Raw genomic sequence first — 22,169 nt, 5'->3', positions numbered from 1 at the left:
AGCCGCCCGAACCACGAGGTGGGTGTCGGGGAGGTATCTGATGAAGCCGCCGCAGCTTCTCGGGGCCGGGCGAGGGTTTTGTTTGCGAGCGGCGAGGTGGCGTGGGAGGGATGCAGCCGCTCCAGGGGCGTCAGCGGCCTTTGGCGAACACCAGCCGCCCAGATGTGACAGATGCTGCGTCCACAGGAGTTTATTCCCTGGGCAAAGCCTGGACGTGAGAATTGCTCAGCACCGGCGGGGATGGGATTTGGGATAATCTGTAATTTCTGGAGGAGGAGAGACTTTCTCCCCTGCTGTTGGGCGTGGGAAATTCTTGTTTCAAGCCAAACTCCTGCTGGGAGAACTCCGGCCAGGAGAAACTGCTGGGCAGCCTTCCTGAGGCCGGACCAACACCCTCCCGGCACGGCCTACGTCCTTCCCCAACGCCGTCTTCAGCCTCACCTCGGTTTTCCTGATTTGCCTGTGAAAACTACACACCCTCCTCCTCCTCCTTTGGAAATATTCGGAAGTGCTCTCACCAAAATATGCATGGCAAAGGAGACGGACATCTCCCTCCTTTTTTCTGGGGGAGGTGAAGGGACCTGCAGGCAGAATTTGCTGCCCGCTTTGCTGGGTTGGTTCCCAATAGGCAAATCCCGAATCCTGGGATGGGGGGATGGTGGGGGTCCGGGCAGCGGGGGACTGCGGGAGCATTGTGGGTGGCTGCAGGAGACCCTTTCCTGCCTCAGTTTCCCCTGTGGCAAAAGAGATACCAGCGTTGCCTTGCCTCGCACAGCAGGTGTGAAAATTTTGAGACCGAGAGGGGAAAAGCCCTTTGGAGCAGCCAGGAGCTGCAAACCCCAAACCTGGGGCAGCCCTGGGCACCCCGAGCAGGAAAATGGGTGCTGGGTGGCTGGGGCTGATCCCTGAAGGTGGCAGCACTGGGAATGGGCTGGAGGCCAGGGAAGCGCCCACAGCAGCTTTGAGTGAGGAGGGGGCTCTGCCTGCACCCCACGGTCCCCACCATGCCGCTGTCCCCATCCCCGCGTCGCCCCGCTGCTGTGGCAGCAAGGACCTGCCACCCCAAAGAGCACCCCAAATTTTCCACCGCTCTCAGGGCCTGGGGTCGGTGGGTGATGCCGGCTTGTGGCAGCGAGGGGCACGTCGCCGTACGCACCGGGGAGCAGGGGAACCTCCGGGGTCAGCTCAGTGCGAGCCGGGTTTCGGTCTTTCCTGTTATTATCCAGCCCGCAGCAGGGGAAACAATAGCAGTGGCGGCCGGCGCGGTGCGACCCGGAGATAAGGAGGCAACGTGATTAGCAGGAAAACAAAACGGTGGGCCCAGAGCAAAGAGCGATCCCCAGGGAGCAGCACCGCTGGGAACGATGGGGTCTCCAGCTGGAGATGGGGCACGGAGATGCTGAGGGCTGTGTGACAGGACAGACACGAGCCACGGTGTCACAGCCCCGGCCAGGAACGCCGGAGTGACCAAGCGATGCCGCAGCCCCAGCGAGGGGTTTGCAGAAAGACACCATGAAGGCTTTTTTTTTTTTTTTTTTTAAACCTGAAACCAAGAAACAGAAGAGGAAATGGATGCTTGCGTTTCAGCGCTGAGAACGTGCCATGACACTCAGCTCCAGACATGTGAGTGGTTCCCAAACAGGAGAGGAGCTGGTGGCACAGCCGGCACCAGAGCACGGCACAGATTTTCCGAACCCACCGCGTCCGATGGCCGGGGCCCAACCTCGCACGGAAGCCGGAAAGCCGGAGCCAGGGGCAAATCCAGCACCCGCCATGGTGTGGGTATCCGTCTGAGGATGCTGTGCCGGGGGATGGATGTCCTCCCGGCCAGCCGAAGCCGCGCGGCCTGGGAAAGCGCTGCAGGGCTCTGCCTTCACCACCGAAGGAGAAACTGGTGAGAGGCCAAAAGGCGAGGGATCTGCGCATCCACTGAAACCGGCCCGGGGGGAATTAGCCATTTCCTAGCGATGAGGAAAGCCGGGGTTAGCCGAGGAGCTGCGGGGCCCCGGGAGGGAATGGGAAGCGAGGCGCTGCCGACAAGTGAGGACAAGACGGCGGGGTGAGAGCATCCTGGGGCGGGCAGGGGAGGCTGGCAGAGCCCAGCCGCCGTCCAGCAGCTTCCACTGCACCTCCGGACGTGAACCCCGAGAGGGATCAGCCTCACCCCGCAGACAGCCGGGCGGAACGGGGCAGCGCCGGGCACCAGGCGAGGATTTCGGCTGCCTTCGGGCAGGAGTGAAGCTTGGAGGTCCAGGACCTTTACATCAACACCCCCCCCTTTTTTTTTTTTTCCCTTTTTTTTTTTTTTTTTTAAATTCTTTCTACCAAGGAGTGTTTGGGGCAAACCACATCTGAAGGTGCTCGCGCTCCCGGCGGAGCGGGCGAGGCTGTGAGCCTCAAACCCAGCCCAAGCCGACTCGGACCGCAAGCTGAAGGAGGAAACGAAAACCCCAGCACGGTTTGTCTCTGCCAAGCATCCCTGGACGGGATGTCTGGGCATCCAGGATGGCATCCCATGCGGGCGCAGCTGCTTCCCCTCCGTAACAGCCGGCGCCTGCATCCCAGGGCGCTGCAAGAGCCAGGTGGGGGGCTGGGACCCCCAAACCGAGGAACCCCTGATGAAGGGGACAGGGCTCCTCCAAGCAGCCCCACAAAGCCCTTCCGATGACATACAGCATTTTGGAGGCCCAGTGAAAATGAATCGTTATTGCTAATTAACGAAACCATCGCACCAGGAGCGGCCTGCATGCCCCTTGCTGCCCGTAGCCCCCTCCAGGCGCTGGCACGGGGCGCAGAGGTGGGGACACAGCCTTCCCCACCTTCCCCTATTACTTCAGGAGCCCTAAATTCCTGTCGCAGCCTCTCCCAGGGCCCGCCCGGCTGCTGGGTCACCGCTCACGGAATTGCACGGAGGCATCCGTCGCATCCGGCACCTCGTCGTTGCTGGTGAAGCCGGCTCCAGGTGGGTGCACCCAGCACCCACACCCCCCAGTTTGTGCAGCATGGTGCGAGGCAGACCCCCGGACTGGGGGGGGCTTCGTGTACCCACAGCACAAGGCTGGGAGCTCAGCGCCGGGATGGGAGCATCCCACCAGCGGTACCCATCTCCCACCCTGCAGCTGATCCGGAGAGCCCAGTCCCTTCACGGTGCCGTGGGGATGGCGATGCTCCGCTCACCCGGAAAATCTCCCACGTTGGCACCCAAAACAGGCAGCGGTGTTGATCCCCACGTCCCCGCCGGCGCGTGAGGATGAACAATCTTGACCTATTTCCCTGGGGGGGGTGAGCAGCAAGGCTTAATTCACTGAATGCTTGAGGGATCTGCAGCTAAAGCCATTATCAAGTGTGAGATATCATTAATTAATGCACAGGTTGATATAGTTATGCGCTGAGATCATCACCAGCTGATCCTGCTAATCCCTGCTTGTGCAAGTACCTGAGCCTGGCATCGCTTCATTCCGGCCAGCCGGCTTGTCCCCACCTCGTGCCACCCAGGCTAGGGGGGGTGCAGGGGGTGGCCCCCCATCCCTTAATATCCCCTGACCCTAAATCTGCATTTTTTCCCACGGTGGTCCCACCGGAGGGAAGATGCCTCCTGCTCTCCATCAAGGGACCCAGGGCTGCCCCTCCTTGAGCCAGGGGCTGAAACTTTTTCTCGTTAGAGTCGTTATTTCAATAATCATAGCAAAACCCAGGTGATTATTACCCTGTTGACTTAGGGACCGTGTTTAGCGCAGGCTTCTTCTGGCCTCCAGCCCAGTTTTGGAAAGAAACACCCCCATGTGCTGCTGGGAGCTGCCGTTGCTCACCAGGAACGTTGGATTTTTCACCATTTTTTTAAACCTCAAGCCTTCCTCTTCCTCAGCAGATGCCCGGCAGATGCGGGTGCCATGGGTCCCACGTTACACCCCGCCGAGCCCATCGCACCTGAGCTCACCCAGCTCTATTTTCTCCTGCCCCTATCCTGGACTTTCAGATGCAAAAAAAAAAAAAAAAAAAAAAAAAAAAAAGCCACGACAGTGGAAATTCGAGCTAACAAATACAAATAAAACTTCCTCTGGATGCTAAAAATGACACATGTAGACAGAGAAAAAAAAATTCTATCGGTGACAATAACAGAGCGCGGAGCTATTTCAGTGCTGGGCTGTTCCATTGCAGCACTCGGCACTGGGGTTGTGGCTGCCGAAAACCAGCCACTTCCCCAGGGACGTGACGTGTTTCCTTTCCATCACAAACTGATTTAGAAGCAAAACTTTCTACATTTAAGCAGCGAGAGGCTCAGCTTCTCTTTTCTCTCTCGCGCTGGTGGTGAGCGAATGGAAGGAGAGATAAAGGGGTGGGACCAGCGCAAAGTGACTGTACGCGGCTTCCTCCTTCTTTTTTTTTTTTTTCTTCTTTCTTTCTAAATTATCAACAAGTGAACCAAAAAAACCACAATTAATATTTTCCACGCCGTGAAGGCCTCGTGTGCATCCAAGTGAGAGTTTGTGGCCCCGGGCTGGCCGGTGCTCCCACCACGCCGTACGATTGCGGCCCTGTGCGTGTGTGGGTGCCCAGCGCAAGGCCAGTGGTGCCTCATCCCACGTCCTGGCAGGGGATTGTCCCACCGCGGCGCCCGCTGCAGCTACCCGGGCAGATTCCTGCTCTGGACCATCTCCAGCTCTGTCCCCATCTCCAGCTCCATCCCTGCACCCGTCTCCAGCTCCATCTCCATGTCACCCTCATCCCTATCCCCGTCTCCGTCCCCATTCCCATTTCCATCTCCATCCCTACCCCATCTTCATCTCCATCCCAATCTTCACCCCAATCTCTGTCCCCATCCCCATCTCCATCCCCATCCCCATCCCTGTCCCCATCTCATCCTCACCCTCATCCCCATGTCCATTCTCATCCCCATCTCCATCCCTGTTCCCATCTCCATCCCCGTCCCCATCCCATCCCCATCTCACCCTCATCCCCGTCCCCATCCCCATCCCCATCTCACTCTCATCCCCATCTCCATCCCTGTTCCCATCTCCATCCCCGTCCCCATCCCATCCCCATCTCACCCTCATCCCCGTCCCCATCCCCATCCCCATCCCATCCCCATCTCACTCTCATCCCCATCTCCATCCCTGTTCCCATCTCCATCCCCGTCCCCATCCCATCCCCATCTCACCCTCATCCCCGTCCCCATCCCCATCCCCATCCCATCCCCATCTCACTCTCATCCCCATCTCCATCCCCATCTCCATCCCCATCTCCATCTCCATCTCCATCTCCATCTCCATCTCCATCCCCATCCTATCCCCTTCTCCATCTTCATCCCCATCTCCATCTCCGTCCCCATCCCCATCTCCATCCCTGTCCCCATCCCCATCCCATCACTGGCACACAGGGGAGAGGATCATTTTGGGCCAGCAGCGCCCTGCGAGAGCCCGCCTGGCTCGGGCCGGGACGACGCGGCGTGCGTCTACCTCCTCTCATCTCCAGCTCAAATTAAAACCAAGAACGCCGGCGATAATTTCCTAGAAGGATAAACATCCGATTGCCTTTTCTCTCTCCCGCTCCACCGAAAATAAACATGCCAGCCACGAGGAATTAAAGGCAGGGAGGAAAGGATGACTACGGTTTGACTGCAGGATGTCAACAAAGCATGACCTTTCATTTACACCGCTCCCTCCGCATTAACCTAACGGGCCAATTACACCCTCGGCGGAGGGTAAGTCTAGAAAAAGAGAAGGAGAAATCCAACTTTAGCCGACTTCCATGACATCTCAAAGTGTCATTTCCTCTGCTGCTAATTTTAGCTCCCATGGCAAGCCGGGCAGCAGGTTTGGTATTTTTTTCCCTGGGTTGTGGTGTGTTACCCAGCTTCCTTTTTTTTGTTGCTCTCCTTCCTGCAGCTTCGCCCAGCACCGTGTGCCCGGGCTGAGCCGGTACCCCCATCTCCCCCCATCCTCCTTGGCACCTTGCAACCCCTCTCCCTGACTTTTCCCGTCCCGGCGGAGCTTTGCAGGACGCCCGCCACGCGCCTGCGTGATTCAGCCCCTGCGAGGTAAACAGCCGTTTCCTGCTGGAGGGAAAGTCCCGGCCGCGTTGAATCCCCCTCCCCGGCGCGGAGCGAAAGCCGCTCTGGCCGGCGGGCAGCGAGAAGGGGGTGGCACAGAGCTGGTTTCTCTCTTGCACGGGGGGCAGGTTGTCCCGGGACAGACCCAGTGGGGAGATGCAGCCACAGGAGCATCGCCATCCCCTCCGGATGACGCTAGACCCCTCCTCACGGCCGAGAGCATGTCGTTCCCGCGTGCCTCAGTTTCCCCTGCCTGCAAAATGCCCGGCCCCGGGGTCTCGCTCCTCACGCTTTGTTCAAAGTTCTCCCAGATGCCAGCCCTGGCCGCCGGCAGGACAAAACCGGCTCTGTCACGGCGGAGCCACCAAGGACACGCTGCGAGGAGGACTCGCAGGCGGGTGAATCCGAGCCTCTGAGAAAACCCAGTCTCAGATGAAAGCCTAATTAAAGAGCTAATTAAAGGGGAGGTCCATCTAAGTGGCCAGTAGGCAGAGCTCCTCTGATTTACGGCTTTAATTTCGGTTTTGCTTTCCAAGAGAAGCGGGCTGAGGCAGCCAGCGAGGGCAAAGGCAGGGCAGGGCCCGGTTCCCACGCTGCCGTCCGGCACGGTGCCGCCGCAGGACCCCCTGCCCGGGCACCGTGGCCCCAGTGACACCGGGCCATGCCCAGCATCACCTGCACGAGGGTCCTGCTGCCAAATCCCCCTCCGGCACGGACCCCAAACCACGCGGATTCGCCTGGTGCTGGCCCACCGTCGCCCCACGCTTGCTGCCGGTGACGAGCCCACGCGGCCCCATGCGCTCCATCCGTATTTTATTCCGAAAGCTGCAGGCTTTAAAGCTTGAGGCTGCCGAGGTGCTGGTGGGACATGCTGGGGGTCGGGCCAAAAGTGGGGCGAGGGGAGGAGAAGGGGGTGGTGCCATCCTCCCCAGGACACCGGGGCGAGCCGGGACGCCACTCCAGGTGTTGGCCTTGGAGGGGTCCAGACCTCCGTGGGGTTTGGAAGAAGAGGGGCTGGGGTTTTCTGCCGTGCATCTGGGTGGGTAGAAGGGTGGGCGCATCCTCGGTGGGTGGCGGGGTCTCCTCCCGAGCGGGGCGGAGGTGGCTTTGCGGTGCGGGGAAGGGGAAGGGAACGATGGCCGGCGCTAATCCTCGTAGCATTTGGTGAGGAACTGGGTGGAGGCCACCGGTGAGCCGAGCCGAAAGCGCTCTGCAAAGCTCTCCATCGCCCAGGCACCTGCGGAGAGAGGGGGAGGCGGTCAGCGGGGCTGCGAGGGGACGCTGCGGGGCCCGATCCACGTGCGCCGGCTGCTGCCCTGCCGCGGTTGCTGCAGATCACGTCCTGCAAACAGCAGCAAGCGGGGAGGCACTGGGCTCTGTCCTGTGGGGCCGTGGGGACCCCAGCCACGAGCATCCCCGGGGTGGGGGGTAAACAGTGTCGGCTCCCCTCGTGCCCCTCTTCCGCCCCTCGGAGCTGCCGCTCCACAAATCGGTGGAGCTGAGGGGGCCTTCATCTCTCACCCCCCCTCCTCTGCCACCTGCCGTGACCTGAGGATGCCGGAGGCCCGGGAGCAGCTCGTGGCTGGAGCCGGCCTCGGTTTTCCCCGTGCCGGAGGTGGCGGGGGAACCCTCCCCGGGTGGCGAGCAGGAGGGATTCCCTTGTGCTCGGCCCCGTGGGCCAGAAATCCCCCTGCACCCTGCCAGGGTTCGGTGTTGAGCGTGGGTCTGGCTCGCGGCTGGCGCAGCATCCTCCTCCCCGGCCAAGGGGCTTTCCCCGGGGTGACGGGGACCCCAGCACCTCATGCTGCCATCTCCGTCCCTGCCCGGTGGGACACAGGATGGGACATGGCCACGTGGCATCGCGGGGCGGGGGAAAGGGGCCCGTTGTTTATCCGAAACCCTTCCTCCCCTTCCTGGCACTGCTCTTTAATGTCACGCTGCAGACGAGCAACCCTTATCTGCCTTCGCATCTCAGCCCCAAGCGGAGCAAACCATCCCCTTCGCTCTCGCAAAAAGCACTGAGCAAAACCTAAGCTGCTGCATCACCGTGCGGGATGGTGATGGCTCAGGGCGCTGGAAGACCCCAGCTCCCCCCGCCTACCCCCTACCTCAGGCACTGAGTCACCCCGCAGCCCAAAATCTGCCAACGGGGCTCTGTGGATGCTGCAGGAGGACGTGGCTGGAGAGGTGCTCTGATGCCTGGAGGTCTCAGGATGCTGGGGCCAGACCCTGCACCCCACCACGCCTGCTGGGAGGAGATGCTGAGATGCCATCTGGCTGTGCGTGGCTGGCGGGGGGTCCCAGGTGACCCCACATCATCACCGCCACCCTCCCAAACCGAGCCAAGGGCAGGGACAGTCCCGCTGTGCCACGCCGGGGTGATCGCCAGCCAGGGCACGTGGCTCTGGTTCGTCGCGCCAGCCCGAGGGGGCTCCGTGTTCACCAGCGCCGCTGCCAAGCCAGGCAACGGCCGCGAGCCCCAGCGTGTGCCGCAGTCGCATCCATCCCCAAAAAACACCCCTGGCAAGGAGTGGCAGCCGCTCGCTTCGGGGTCTCAATCCATATCCTCCCCCCCTCGCCACCTCTGGGGGTCCCAGCGAGCGTGGTGCCAAGGGAAGGGGTCTCGGGGCGGGGGGGCGATGCTCCCATGGCACCCGCAGCCCTTCGACGGGGGCCTTTCATCCGCAGGGTTTCAAAGCGCTCTGAAAACCCCCGGGAGACAGCGGCCGGTTCCCCGGGGAGGGGGAGACCAGGGTGAGAGCGAGACGCGGCGGCCCCCCAAATCCCAGGGGTGCCGGGAGCCGTCATTGATGTTCGTGGAGCCTCCGGAGAGGCGCGGATGAAAGGAGCCGGGAAGAGGCAGAGCTGCTGCAGGCGCTGGCCCTGGCTCTCGCCGCCGCGCGTGGGGCCAGGGTTTTTCCTGACCTACTTTCCTACCTGCCATCGCACCGGCTGTGCCCGTTCCCTCGCGTGGGAAGCGGGGACCGGCCGCAGGAAAGCCCTGAACGCAGCCGTGGGTGATGCTATCAAATCTGCGGGGGGGGTCTGCATCCTCCACCCCAAATCCAACCCCGTGAGTGCGTCCCCAATCTGGGTTCCCCATCCCAGCACGACCACCTTCACCCCAGGGTGACGTCCCTCTGTCAACCGTCCCAAATCACCCTGTCGCACTGGCACCGGACGGGGGTCACCGGGACCACGGAGGGGAGCAGGGGCTGGGGGGGGAGCTGAGGTTGCGGTGCTGCCATCCCCCTCTCCCCGCCGAAACAATACGGCACTTCATCCCTGGCTCCGTCCCTTTTCAAGCTCATTTCCCAGAGGATTATATCATCGCCCTTGACCCTTATCGGAACGCCCGGCTGCCACCCACACGCGCACCAGCCGCCTGATCCCTGAACGCCGGATGGGGAAACTGAGGCACGAGGCAGCCGCTGGGCTCGGGGAGATTGGGATGCACAGGTGATGGGTGCATGGGGCTGTTTCACAGCCCTGCCATCACACCCCCCCTAAAAATGCCCGGTCCCCGCCTCCCCCTGGCCCCGCAGCGCCAGGGACGCGTTGCCGGTTGTAATTTATCAACCTCATCAGCGGGGCCGTTCTCCCTGATAGGAGCCCTGATGCTTTTTCTGCCAAGATTAATGATGTCCCAGCGGAGGTAGGCGGGAGGCCGCCAGCCGCATTGGCCACCATTAACCCACACCCGGGGAATTCGGCCGGGACCGCGTGCTCCCCGCAGCCTTTCCCTTCCTACCGCAGCCCGGTCCGACCCGATTTTCCAGCTGGGTGGATCGGAGGTGCACGAAGTCAGCTCGTGAGTCAACGCCGCGGCCCGGATACGAAGCTGGAGCTGGAGAGGGATGGAGACGCCGGAAGGGCGGCCGGCCGGGCTCGTCCCCGAAAGACTCGCCGCTTCCCAGAGGTGACATTTCTGGGAGGCCAAAAAATCCATTCCCAGTTGTAAAACGCCCTTCTGGGGCAGGAGGAGATCTGGGGATGCCCGGAAGCATCTCCAGAGCTGGTGGGCATCCGGCACCGCGGCACGGCGGAGTGGAAGCAGAGGGAGATACAGCACCGCCGGGCAGGCGCAATTAAGCCTCAAGATCTTCTGCTAATTAAAGTTTTCCCAGAAGGAAAAGGAGGGAGGTGGAAAACCAACGGTCTCCATCCTCCCATGGGCGAAAAGGGTGCTGCCGTGCCACTGTGCCACCCGAATTCCCCCTGGAGCCCCGGGAGTTTCCCTGCGGCTCGGTGCAGTGGGCAGCAGAGCCCGACCGCCGGAGCGAGACCTCGTGGCGGGCGCCGACGCCTCGGGGTGCGACGGGTGGCTTTGACGTTTCGCAGACCACAAGCGATTATCTCGCATCTCGCCAAAGTGCAAACGCCGCTCGGAACCCTCCCGGCTTGGGGCCAGCGGGGAGGATGGGCTTTGCACCGCCTGACTGTGGCCGCAGGGACGCCCCGGGGGTCTCCATCTTCCGTCCCCAGGGACAATTCAGCTGCAAAGCTGTGGCACAGCCAAAAATTGGAGGGATTCACACTCCGGTGGAGAAACTGAGGCTCTGGAGAGTTGCTTCCCCAAGATCACAGAGCAAGAGAGCCGGCTGGCGCAGGGATTGATCAGAAATGCTCACAAAGAAGGATCAGAGGATTTTTTTTTTTTTCCTTGATGAAACAAGCTTTTTTGCTCAACAGCCACCCTGGAGAAACACCTCTGCCGTAATCAACCCGTTTCACCACTGCCACCGGCGCCGGGCTCGCTGCGGGGAGCCGCAGTGGGGTGGGGGGGGACACGAGCAGGGTGCTGAGCCCTCCTCCCGCTCCGTCACCGCTGGCCCGCGCGCCCTTGGGCATGGCACCCGACCCACTGCCGTCCCGGCGATGCCACCCCAGCCGGGACGTCCCCGTCCTGGCTCCCGTCCTTCCAGCATTGCAAAGCTGGGTGGGGAGGAGAAGCACAGCTTTATTTTCTGCGCTCGCCGCTGCCCCTCGCTTTTTAATTTCCCAGGGATTTGCCCAGGGAATGGCTCTTTCCCAGGAGCAGGGACGCGCAGGGCCTGGTTTAGTGCCCTCTCCTGGAGGCTCCAGCCCCTGGGCTCCGCCGCCGAGCTCCTGCCATCCCGCCTGGCACACACCACCTTCCCCAGTTCGGCCCCGCTTGGACCAGGACCTTTCCCAGTTCAGCTTCCAAAGCGCAGCCTGCGCCTGTGTTTGGGCAGAGGGTGAGGGACGGAGCTTCTCCCTGAGCCGAACGGCGAACGGCGAGATAAATGCTCTCACGGGGGCTCCGCGTCCTCTCCAAGCGAGCTCCGGCTGCCGGAGGGACGGATGCGCAGCGCTGGCGATGCAGGGCACAGGATGCTGGATGCTGGATACCGGGATGGGCCAGCTCCCTGCACTCCGGTTGGGACATCTCTCCCTCTCCGGGGTCAGCACCTGGTGACAATGGGTGTCACCACCTTTGGTGGACGCGCCGGCAGTTCTATCAGCGGTCGCCCCGCTGGATTTATTTAAAAACCTTGAGATGCCAAAATCTAATCCTCTCTTGGCTGCTTTTAGGGCTCATCCCCCGTTTGCTGGCTGCCCTGGGAACTGGGCTGTTGGGCTGCTGGTGAGCGTTCAGCCCAGTAACACTCGCCGGACAGGCCAAGCCTGCGATGCGGTGGTGAAATGGTTAAAAATAACCTTCCAGCAACTACTGAAATCGCAGCCTTCACTGAGACAGCCGCAGCTGGCGAGGCTCCGGCATCAGATGTTGCGGAGAAAATATCCGCCGCTGGTTTAACGGGTCTTTCCCAGGGAGCCTGGGAAGGGCTGGGAAACACGAGGATGGGATGGAGACGGGGGGACTGGGGGGGGGATCCTCTGCAGGACATGTGGATCTGGTGGCTGAACCCCTTTGGGTATGAAGTCTGGGGGCTGGAGACCCGCATCCTGCTAATAAGAGGATTTATTTGGAAAAAGCTCTTTGGTGGGTGTCCCGGTCTCCACTCCCAGCCCCAGGATGCTGTGATGGGGGTGCGGGTACGTGACCCCTCTGGGGACGAGGGGCCGGGGAGGTGCCCCGCTCCGCTGGCAGGGGAGTGGCTCAATGCCTGTCATTAAGCAGAGCTAATGAGCTAGAAAGCAAAGCGAAGGGCAGAAATAACCCACAGAGAGCCTCGCAGCAGCCATGGGACGAGCATCACGGCCCCGTGCCGGGCGGGTTTTGGGGATCTCTCCCAGCACGGGGATCTGGGGACAGCGAGCTCCCCGTAGCCACCCTGCCGCCGCTCGCTTTCCCTCTTGGTTAACACCAGGCAGGGGTGAGTCAGGCCGGCGCGGATGGGACGCACCGACCCGACCTGCCGATCGAGCCGCGCTCATCTCATGCGGTCCCGGCTGGGAAAGTTTTGAAATTTCCCTTGCCGAGGCCACGTGAGCGTCGCTGCCCCGTGCTCCAGCCCCCATCCGGGGAAGGAAGTGAAGCTTTGCGTTTCGCGGGACGGGTCCTCGCCCGTGCCAGGGTCCTGCGGGTGACCCCTTGCCCCAGGGTGGACCCATCCAGGATGAAGCAGCAGGGACAATCCCATGGGATCTTGGGGCTCTCGGCCGCTCACCTCCATCCCTGCCGTGCGGCGTTTTGGGAAGCAGCAGCCCTGCCCCAGCTCTGCGCGGGGCGGAGGGGAGCGGGGAGTTGGCGGGCATTGTGTCAGCCCGGTTTGAGCAATCCCCTTGCTAAACCCTCTCCACTTCTCGATCCTTATCTTCCCGCTCCGAGCGGGCGGTGATGCAAGTCCCGTGGCGTGCCAGCCAGGACTCAGCCCCATTTCACAGCCGACCTCTCCCTGCTTCCGATCCCGCTAGCCAGGCAGTTCCCAGTCGTTTTGCCGACGATTTCTACTGGTTTTTTTTGCAAGGGCTTCCCACCCCAGCCACGTCATGTCTAAGGATTTGGGGTCCCTTTGAAAATCCCCATCCCGGCGGTTCTGGAGGATGCATGGCGTGATCTGTACCCCCGGGAGAGCCCCTCGGGAGCGGGGACACGGCTGCTCCTTACCCAGCGAGACCCGCTCCTCGGCGCTCAGGGCGATGGCCTCGCGAGCCGGCTGCTGGTACAGGAGGAGCTGGTAGCGGTGGTACCCGCTGCGGGGCGGGGGAGTGGGTCGGACGTAGTCTGGGGATGCGAAAGATAACGGCTGAGCATCCCACCCAGCGGGACCCGCTTCCCACCAGCACCGGGCGCCCACTGCCCTCCCACCCAGCCCCTTGCCATGCGTCGGGATGGAGGGAGAAGGCTTGTGCCCCCCCAAACCTCATGGATCCCCTCCATCCACCTGAGGCCCAGCTCCTGTTTTCCCTCTCCTGAAATAACCTGCCTCCCACCTCCCGCTGCGCCAGCCACCGCCCTCTCCTCCTCCTCCTCCTCCTCTTTCAACTGCAGAGCCCCGGGGTGCTCCTCGCCCCCGTGCCCCGCGCCCCGGCCTCTCCTCCATCACCCTTCCCATCCCCGTCCCCACCCTGTGCTGGGCGCAGCCTCCCCGGGGTAGGGCCCTGCCTGGGGTTAGGGGGGGACAAGCCTGAGACCCCCCAGCACCCCGTCAGTGCATGGCCAGCACCCCTTGTCCTCCTGGCTGCCCCATGGGGGTCCGGGGTGCTGGGAACGTGGCCAGCTGAGGTCCAGCTGCCTGGCTTTTGAAATCCTCCCGCGCCCAATTTCGGCAGTGGAGGATGCTCTCACGGTCCAGCTGCCCAGATGTGGGGCCGGTGGCTGGGGGTGTCCCTCTCATCCATGGGGACAGACCCCCTGACTGCAGACCCCTCATTGTCCATCGGGGGTGGGAGGACATAGCACCAAGGGACAAGAGGACTTGGTCACCCGCAGCCAGGCGAGCCCCCGGCCCCTCTGCCCCGCTCCCTCGGGGGGCAAACTCCGTGAGCGGCGCTTGGCCTGTTGTGAACTGAAAGTCTTTGTTGGTGCAACATCACAGAAGTTGTTGGGATTCACCTGCTTTTATCTTGTGTTTTTCATTTTTTTATTGTATTTTCCCCCCACCCCATTTTTTTTTTTGGACCAGTTTGGAGCCGTTTCAACCACTGGGGAGTTTTTTTAACCACTTTCACCTCTGGAAAAGCAAGAGAAAAAGTGGCTCCTATTTCCGGCAGCGCCCTGCGGGAACCCCTCGTGTCCCTCCCTCGTGTCCCGGCGTCAGCCACCCTGCCCTGCCACCGCCTCGTCGCAGCTCCCAGCCCAGACCCTGTCCCCGTGTCGGGGTCCACACTCACCCGTCAGCACGCGCCCTTTGACGTCCCCACTCCTCAGATCCGTGCCCTGAAAGGACAAGAAGAGGAGGGTGAGGTGCTGCTGAGACCCCCCTGGAAGGGGACGTGGGGGGACGCATCCCTCCTGCCCCGCCGGCTGCACTTGCTTCTCCCCAGGGATTCATTTTCCATAATTTTGGGGGTTTTCCTTGCAAAGGCCATCAAGGGAGAAAATCTCTCTGGGGGCATGGCTGGACTGGGGCGCGTGCCGGGGGCTTTCTTTGGCTGTTTGGGATTTGGAGGGTCTGTGCGCTGTCACCACACTGTCACCTGCACACGGGGACCACCGGTGATCCAGGCTGCGGCACACTGGGAAAGCCACGAAAGCCTGGGCGCCGCACGGCACGCCGGTATTCCAGAGGGGTGAACCATGCCGGGCGGGAAGGGACAGGCAGCGGAGGACGGCGGCGATTTGCACCAAAGCTTTGCCCCCATCGCAGCCGTTTTGCTCTGGATCGAAACTCCCACCCAGCGAGCAAACCCCACCCGGCACGTTTGGATCTCCATCCCCAGCCTGGGATGCTTCCCTGGAGGAAGGAGACTTGACCGCCACCACCGAGCATCCCACCGGGACTGGATGAATGGCAAATCGGGAAGCGGTGGGAGCTTCAGCCGCATCCCGGCCCTGAGTAAGCCACCTCACCCCTGACCCGCTGCGCTATTCCCAGCCGGCCCCCACCTCCCACCGATGCTGCCAGGGCTCGTAAAGCCTCTCCTACGGCACCCGTTATTCCAGTCCTGCCCACGCCCGCGCGGCTGCCAGGCCTCCTCCGTCCTAACCTGCCCTGGGAGTTATTACCCCGAAAAAAAAAAAGATGCAGCAGATAACTGCAAGCAAAAGTGCACGCGGGGAACGTGGTCCGTTCCCCGGCTCTTTGGGATCAAAGCTTTGCTTTCTCCAAAAAGAAACTCGCTCGGCACTGAGTCACGGCTGGCGACAGCCTCCCGCGCGCTGCTGGTGGCACAGCTAAGGTCACTGGGAAGCCGAGCGCCCGCTTGGGTCCTGGGCTATCCCAACGCCAGAACGTTTTTGGCAGCCGCGGACAAAAATATCCCGACGGCAGCGAGGTGATGACTAAGAATTCGGGCAACAACGGGCAGGTTTGGGTGCCTTGGTTCACGGCGGGAGGAGAAGGCGGCGCGTGGGCTGCCAGGGGGAGAAGCCACCCCCGGGGTGTGCCCAAGGGGACTCGAGGCCGTGGGGCTGTGCTGGCTGTGCTCTCCCTGCCCGACCTGCCCAGATGTGTGATGCACAACCTGCCCAGATGTGCACAGCCGCTCCACCCAGATATGCAGTGTGAGCCCACCTGCATGTGCTTGCTGGCTCTGCCCAGATGTGGATCCCTCCTCCACCCAGATGTGCACTACGAGCCCACCTGCCCGTGCGTGCCGGCTCTGCCCAGGTGTGCACGCAAGCTCTGCCCAGATGTGCATGCCGGCTCTGCACAGATGCGCACAACTCCTCCGCCCAGATGTGCACTACGAGCCCACCTGCCCGTGCATGCCAGCTCTGCCCAGATGCGCACGCCGTCACCGCACACACAACGCGCATGCCTCCTCCGTCCAGCTGTGCGCATCTGCTCTACCCAGCCCCTCCAGCTGTGCCCGCTCCCCCAGATGTGCCAGGCAGGGCCACAGAGCCAGGCTGGCGGAGGAAGCTCGCAGCGAAAACCCCAAGCTCGCCAGGCGGCCGGGCCGCTTGCCAGCCCTCCCTCTTCAAAGGCAGGGAGCGAGGGTTTTATTTCTATTTTTTTTTCCCCCGTTCTGGGTAGGGCTGCTCCCGTGCGAGCACCTCGCTGCTATTCCTGGCTTTGCCATGGGCTTATCGGGAGAGGCCGGGGCCTCCTCCCTGCTCTCCCGCCTGCTGATGTGGGCTGCCCGCTCGCCCCGGGATGCAGTGGGTTCTGGCTCGCCCCAGGGATGGGAGAGTCAAAGGATAAATCTCCTTTTAAGAGGCGAGAACAGGAAGAGGGCGGGAGGGAGAAAGTAGGGACGGGCACTGTAAACCCTGCCTTTTCTTTTTTTTTAATTTTTTTTTTTTTTTTTTTAATTTTCTGGGCTTTTTTAATAGTAACCAGCTATTCTGGAAGCACGGGAGCAAACTCTGCAGGAGAGGTCGGTGGGCTCGGGCTCGAAGCCCCATGTGTTCCTGTGAGCTTTTCCCTCCTGGGGTCCCCTCTGCCTCCGTGGGGTGAGGGGGGATCTGCAGCCGGGACGTGGATCTTGCCTAGAATCATAGAATCACAGAATGGTTAGGGTTGGAAGGGACCTTCAGAGGTCATCTAGTCCAACCCCCCTGCAAGAAGCAGGGACATCCCCGACTAGGTCAGGTTGCTCAGAGCCTCATCCAGCCTGGCCTTGAACGATTCCAGGGATGGGGCCTCCACCACCTTTCTGGGCAACCTGTTCCAGTCTTCTACAACTTGCATTGTAAAAAATTTTTTCCTAATTTCCAATCTAAATCTACCCCCCTCTATTTTAAAACCATTACCCCTTGTCCTATTGCAACAGGCCCTACTGAACAGCCTCTCCCATCTTTCTTGTAGCCTAGTGTTGGGGGAACTGGTTTGCAGGGAGGAATAAACCCCCCCACTTCCAGCCAGTTGCCCCTTTGCTGGAACGCCAGCCAGGGGAGCATCGCATGCCGGCAGCCCCCGAAGATCCCTGCCACGAGCGGAGCTAATGGACGCTGATGAGCCGCCGTGTTCATTAATGCCCTTTTATGAGAGCATTAATAGTTCCTAATGGCACCATTTGAGCTTCCCAGCCTTTTATCTTCTCTTTCTCTCTTTTCCCCCCGCGGAGGACACAGTGGAGGAGGTGGAATTAGATATTTCCACCCTCCAGTCCGTGCTGACGGGCCACGGGATGCTGGTGGGATGCTCGCGTGGAGACCTGGGCAGCCTTAAAAATCTGGACCAGGCGATTTCTGTGCCAGGAGCTGCTCTCTGTGCCTTTTTTCCTTGGCCAAAAAAGCAGAGAAAATTTATTCCCCCCCTATTCCCAACATCCCTTTGCCAAGTCGGACACCGGCCACACCGAGGCTCTCCGGTAAATCGCGGCCAGCCCTCGGTGTTGCTGGCTGCACGTCGCAGCGTAGGGCGGGGAGGAATAAATAAATACAAATAAATAAGAAGGCAGTGAGTCACATTTTGTTTTCCTCTTGATCTTTTTTTTTTTTCTTCTTTTCCTTTCTTCCCTCCCTCCAGAACGTGTCTGATCCCATCGGAGAGGAGGGGAAAGGGATGGGTGGCGAGCGCGCCAGCGATTCGCCCGGGCGAGGACGGAGGGTTATGGAAAGTGGGTGTGGGAATCGGCACAATCGCTGGCAGGGGACCAGGACAAACAGATGACGGATGGGACCCAGGGCCACGCAGCCGAGCGGGGCTGGGCCGCTGCTGCCGCCTCACCGGGAACGCGCCCCAGCCCGGACCCCATCCAGGTGCTGGGGGTCGTGTCCCACGGGGCAGCAGCCGGAGTGCCGGCCCGGCAGCGGGCTGACACGATTATCCAACAATCAGCCAAGCGGGGAATTGAATCCCCAAACAACCCGGGCTCCTCCTGCGCTGCTCGCTGACGGCACGCTGGCTTGACGGGGGGGAAGGCGGTTTCAAAGCCGGCGCAGCCAGGAGCCCAGATTTGTTATTCTCTCTTTCTGTGATCTTTATAACGAGGTCAGGAGTTACGAATCGGATCTCGGGAGCGCAGGGGAGCATCCCGGGAAGGGCAGAGCCACCGGGATGGCAATCCAGCCTCCCGCAAGCAGAGTGGAGGCTTGAACGGAGAATAAAGGGATAAGATGTTAATTGTGGCCGGGCGCGGATCTGTTCGACCATGCCCTCGCCGTGGAAGGCGCACGCTTTGGGTTTTCCAAAGCCAGCTCCAGTGGGGAGGATCACTCCCGCTTGGCTTCCAGGACCAGTCCGGCTCATCCTGCTCCGAGTTTTCCAACGAAAAGCTTGTGAGAAAAATAAACCCGATCCAAGAGAAACTCTCCCTCCAACTATTTTGGCATGGAGGGAGGCCGAGAGAGAGCAGGGCAGGGCCCAGCAAGCTCCCAGCGCTCCCAAACCTCGGCATTCCCTAGCTCAGCTGCCCATTCCTGTTCCAGTTGGCTGCCACGCCGATCCCCACGCCGGGGCAACGGGATGATCCCGAACCACCCCGGCTCACCCACGCCGTGCCGACCCTCTCCCTGCCGGCACGGCTGCTGGCACCGGAGTCGCTCCAGACCACCCTTGCTTTTCCCATCACCGTCAAGCCGGGCTTTCGCGCCCGAAGGAGGCTGTCAGCCCCTACCATGCAAATCGGGGGTTTTTTAATCATAAATGTCACATCCCATTATGCCAACGTCGTTATGCCACTGGATTAAAGCTTGGCACGTCCGTGTCGCTTTCTCTTCATCAGGAAAGGAATTAGTAGAAATAGAAAAATACAGAAAAAAATGTTGAGGGAGTTTGTGGAAGGAAAGCCCCCCAAGGTGGGGATGTCACCTCGGACTGGGAGGGGAAGCGCATGGTGGGGAAGGGTCTCTCCCAGCTACGGTATCACTCAGAAAAGGGTTTTAACACCAGATTCCCGGGGCATGGACTAACTTAGCGCAGGCGATGGTGGGAAGAGAACCCGAGTGCTCACAGCAAGGGAGGTTTGCAGGGAGCTGGTGCACACTGGGAACGCGGATGCTCCCCAGCATCCCTGGTCCACGCTCGGCCTCACACACACGCCCAAATCCGGTCAGAGGGTTGCATCCCCGAGGCCACAGATAAACCCACGCCAGAGCCCGGTGCTGGATCCCATTGCGCCCCAAACCCAGAGAACCTCCCCTTCCCGCCGGAGCCAGCCCAGCTTTCCCAACCCCAGATGTTATCCTCGGCCTCCCCTTCTCCGGTGCTTCCCCGGAGCCCCAGTTCCCGGATCCTCAGGATGACTCAGGGCCCTGGGCTTTTGCTCCGAGCTGGTTTCGCTCCCCTGGCACAGCTGGAGACGTGGCACAGGCCACCCCGGACCCCAGGCGGAAACGATCCCCGGCATCTCACGGTTACCCCGCGCCTCCAACCCAATTTTTAATTGCCCAGCCGCTTTGCATTTCACACGTGCAAACAACAGGAGATGAATTCGCTGCTCAGAACCCTCCTGCTCCTCTCCGCAGGCTCCGGCGACGTCTGGTCCCCAACACATGCAATGGCCCCAGCTGCCGCTCCCCCATCACCCATTATTTTTATTTCCTTAAATTCTCACTGAATTTCATCATTCCAGGCACTATTTGGCTTGCTTGCTGGCAGTCCAAGCACAAAAGTTTGCTAAATGACACCCAAGCCGCTCCCAGGCACAGACAGAGCGGGAAAGGCGCCATTCTTTCCGTGAGGAACTGTTCTTTAGGGCAGGTCCAGAACCTGGAAAAGCTGAATCTGGGTGGACGAGTACCCTGCACCCGGCGGGTCCGCCTGTTTGTGGACCCACGCTGCTAAAAGCACCGAAAATTACCATTTTTAATAACAGCATCCAAACCGATGTGCTGCATGGTCTCATCCAAAAATAACGAACCGAGGCTCATCAGAGCCCCTGGGAAAGCTCCCCGCAAGCCCCCGAGGAGCAGAAGCACCTCGAGAGGTCCCGTTGCTCTGCCCAGGTGGGAGCAGGACCGGGTGGCCACGCCGGGATGTCACCGCTCCGATGATGCTCCAGCGTTTCGGGGTCAGCATCCCCAACAATTCACCTCAGTTTCTTTTGGGATTATTAGATAGCGATTGCGGCTTCTTGGTGTGGCCTGGCTTTTTTTTTTTTTACCTAGATGGCCATAAATGGGGAAGGCTACCATAAAAATATATTAAAGAATAAATATCAGCCTTGGTTGTAATTTAAATCAATGCTTGTCTGATACACCCTAATGCCCCAGGGAAGGACATGCTAGAGGGTTATTAAGTAAGCAAAAATAAACATAAATCACCTCGGTGCTTGGCTCTTTGCACAGTTTTTTTTTAATCTAGGAGCAGGAAAGCAGCAGGGAGACAAAACGCTGCATTTAACAACCCAAGCCGCTTGGGATCAGCACGCTGCAGAGACTGCTGCCGGGCTCCGTCCCCGCTCCTAGAACCCAAGGATGGCATTTCAAGCGCCAGAACGTCCCTTTTCCCAAAAAGGGAGGCTGTGCCGGGTGGATTTCCAGCCAGCGACGGGCTTAGGCGTTGCTGGCACGCGGGCTCTGCCTATCTGCACCTTCCCTACACGATGTAGGTGAGGGGTCCGCCAGCGGGGCGGAGGCTGTGATGACACTCGGAGGGTTTGGAAACTTCAGCCCAACCACTTCTGTTGAAAAAAAAAAAAAAAAAAAAGAAAAAGGAGGGGTTTGGCTTTTTTTCAAACACCTGCGATTATTACCCAGGGCTGGGATGGAGTTGGGGGGGGGAACGGGATGAAGGATGCTGGGGCTCCGGCCCCCAGATGTGCAGCCGCCAGATGTGGCTTTGCGGGGACGCGCACTGCGTGGGTCTAAGCGATGGATCTGGGAGTGGAGGTTAGCTGGCTTGCCAAAAAACTGCGTGAGGGAGTTTTCCTGCTGCCTCTTCTCTCCTCGCTCTCCGGCAGAGAAGCGCCGGGGTGTGTGTGAGCCGAAGAATTGCACCGGTGGAACAAAAAGATGAGTTAAATAGGTTTGTGGAAGGGGTCTCCACCGGCTCTGCCTTGCTTTCCTTCACGGTGGCAGAAAGCCAGAGCAGGTAGCCGTGCACGGTGGGGCTCGCTGTGCCCAAAAAAAGACCCTTTCAGCGAGCATCGCAATCTCGTCCCGCGCGGTCACGCCCCGTCTCCCAGCCCCCGGGCCTCTGGTGTAAACCGGGATGATAAATGATGGATGCGATCGCTAAGAACAACAGGGATGTTGATAGCAACCCCAGGGGCGTGTTAGGAAGCGGCGTGGATGCCGGGCTCGGCGGCTGGCTGGGTTGAATATCCCGGCGGTGTCGCAACGGCGGGCGAGCTCGCGGCTGGAGCTGGCTGCTGGATGAGTCACCCTGACCCGCTGGCCTGCTGCTGGCCCGCCGAGGGGAGGGCTGGGGTGGGCTTCGTCCCACGTGCCATCCAGCCGGGACCCCCCCCAAGCATCCCCTGCCTCCTTGGTGCCGGTGGGATAACGACTGAGGCTGCATTGCTGGGGTGGGATGCGGTGGGTGAGGAGGAGGAGGAGGAGGAGGAAGGCCTGAGGATGGCTGAGGGGCTGTGGGGGCAGAAGAGGAAGGGTCGTTTTTGCTCCCGGCCAAGTTTTCGCTCGCTGTGGCAGGGCGGCGCTGCTCAAACATCCCACTTGCGACACCACTTTTCCCAGCAGCCACCGGACCACGCCTGCACATCGCTCCTCACGGCCGCTTCACCGCACTGGGCTGCGGCGCAAGCCCGGTCCTTCTCCAGGCTCTCCCCCCATTCACCCCACGGAGCACAGGTGCCCCTCGGCGTCCCCTCACTGGGGCATCGCCCCCAGTTTTGCATTTGCGAAACACGGCGACGACGCCAAGGCGCACCACGAGAGGTTTCAATGCCACCAGCGAGGTCCCCATAATTTCAGCGCAGGGAACGCACTTGAACCGTCCAGAAAAAAAAGGGCTGGGTAGGACCGAAAAAGTCTTTCCATCCCAGATCTCCAGTCCTTGAGAGTGGAAAACTTGTTTGCTCTGCGTGCGTGTAGCTTTAAGATGAGCTTGCTTTTCCAGCGGCAGATTTCCGGAGGATTCTTGGAGAACCACCAAATTTTGCCTAATTCAGTCCTTTCAAGGCCCGTAGCCCGATTCTGTGCGGACGAGAGCGGAGCCTACGCTGAAACCCTCCCCCG

The 22,169-nt window shown here is 60.8% G+C and overlaps 1 protein-coding gene across 6 annotated transcripts in view; it reads right to left on the bottom strand.

Annotated features, from left to right (window-relative positions):
* Window positions 1-6,845: 6,845 nt before the first annotated feature.
* Window positions 6,846-22,169, bottom strand: part of PEBP4 (phosphatidylethanolamine binding protein 4) — a 73,118-nt gene continuing 57,794 nt past the window's right edge. For all 6 annotated transcript variants that reach the window (XM_086767800.1, XM_086767797.1, XM_086767798.1 and 3 more), the window contains 3 exons: window positions 14,312-14,357; window positions 13,086-13,202; window positions 6,846-7,286 (listed from right to left, as the gene is read on the bottom strand). In XM_086767800.1, the coding sequence (XP_086623926.1) occupies window positions 7,195-7,286; window positions 13,086-13,202; window positions 14,312-14,357 (255 nt within the window). In that variant the 3' untranslated portion in view covers window positions 6,846-7,194. The remainder of the gene's footprint in view (window positions 7,287-13,085; window positions 13,203-14,311; window positions 14,358-22,169) is intronic.

This window comes from Chlamydotis macqueenii, chromosome 27, assembly GCF_036417535.1.
Source record: "Chlamydotis macqueenii isolate bChlMac1 chromosome 27, bChlMac1.mat, whole genome shotgun sequence".
Classification (NCBI taxonomy): Eukaryota; Metazoa; Chordata; class Aves; order Otidiformes; family Otididae; genus Chlamydotis; species Chlamydotis macqueenii.
Note: the sequence above shows the minus strand (reverse complement) of the source record. Positions and strands in the feature narration are given on the sequence as shown.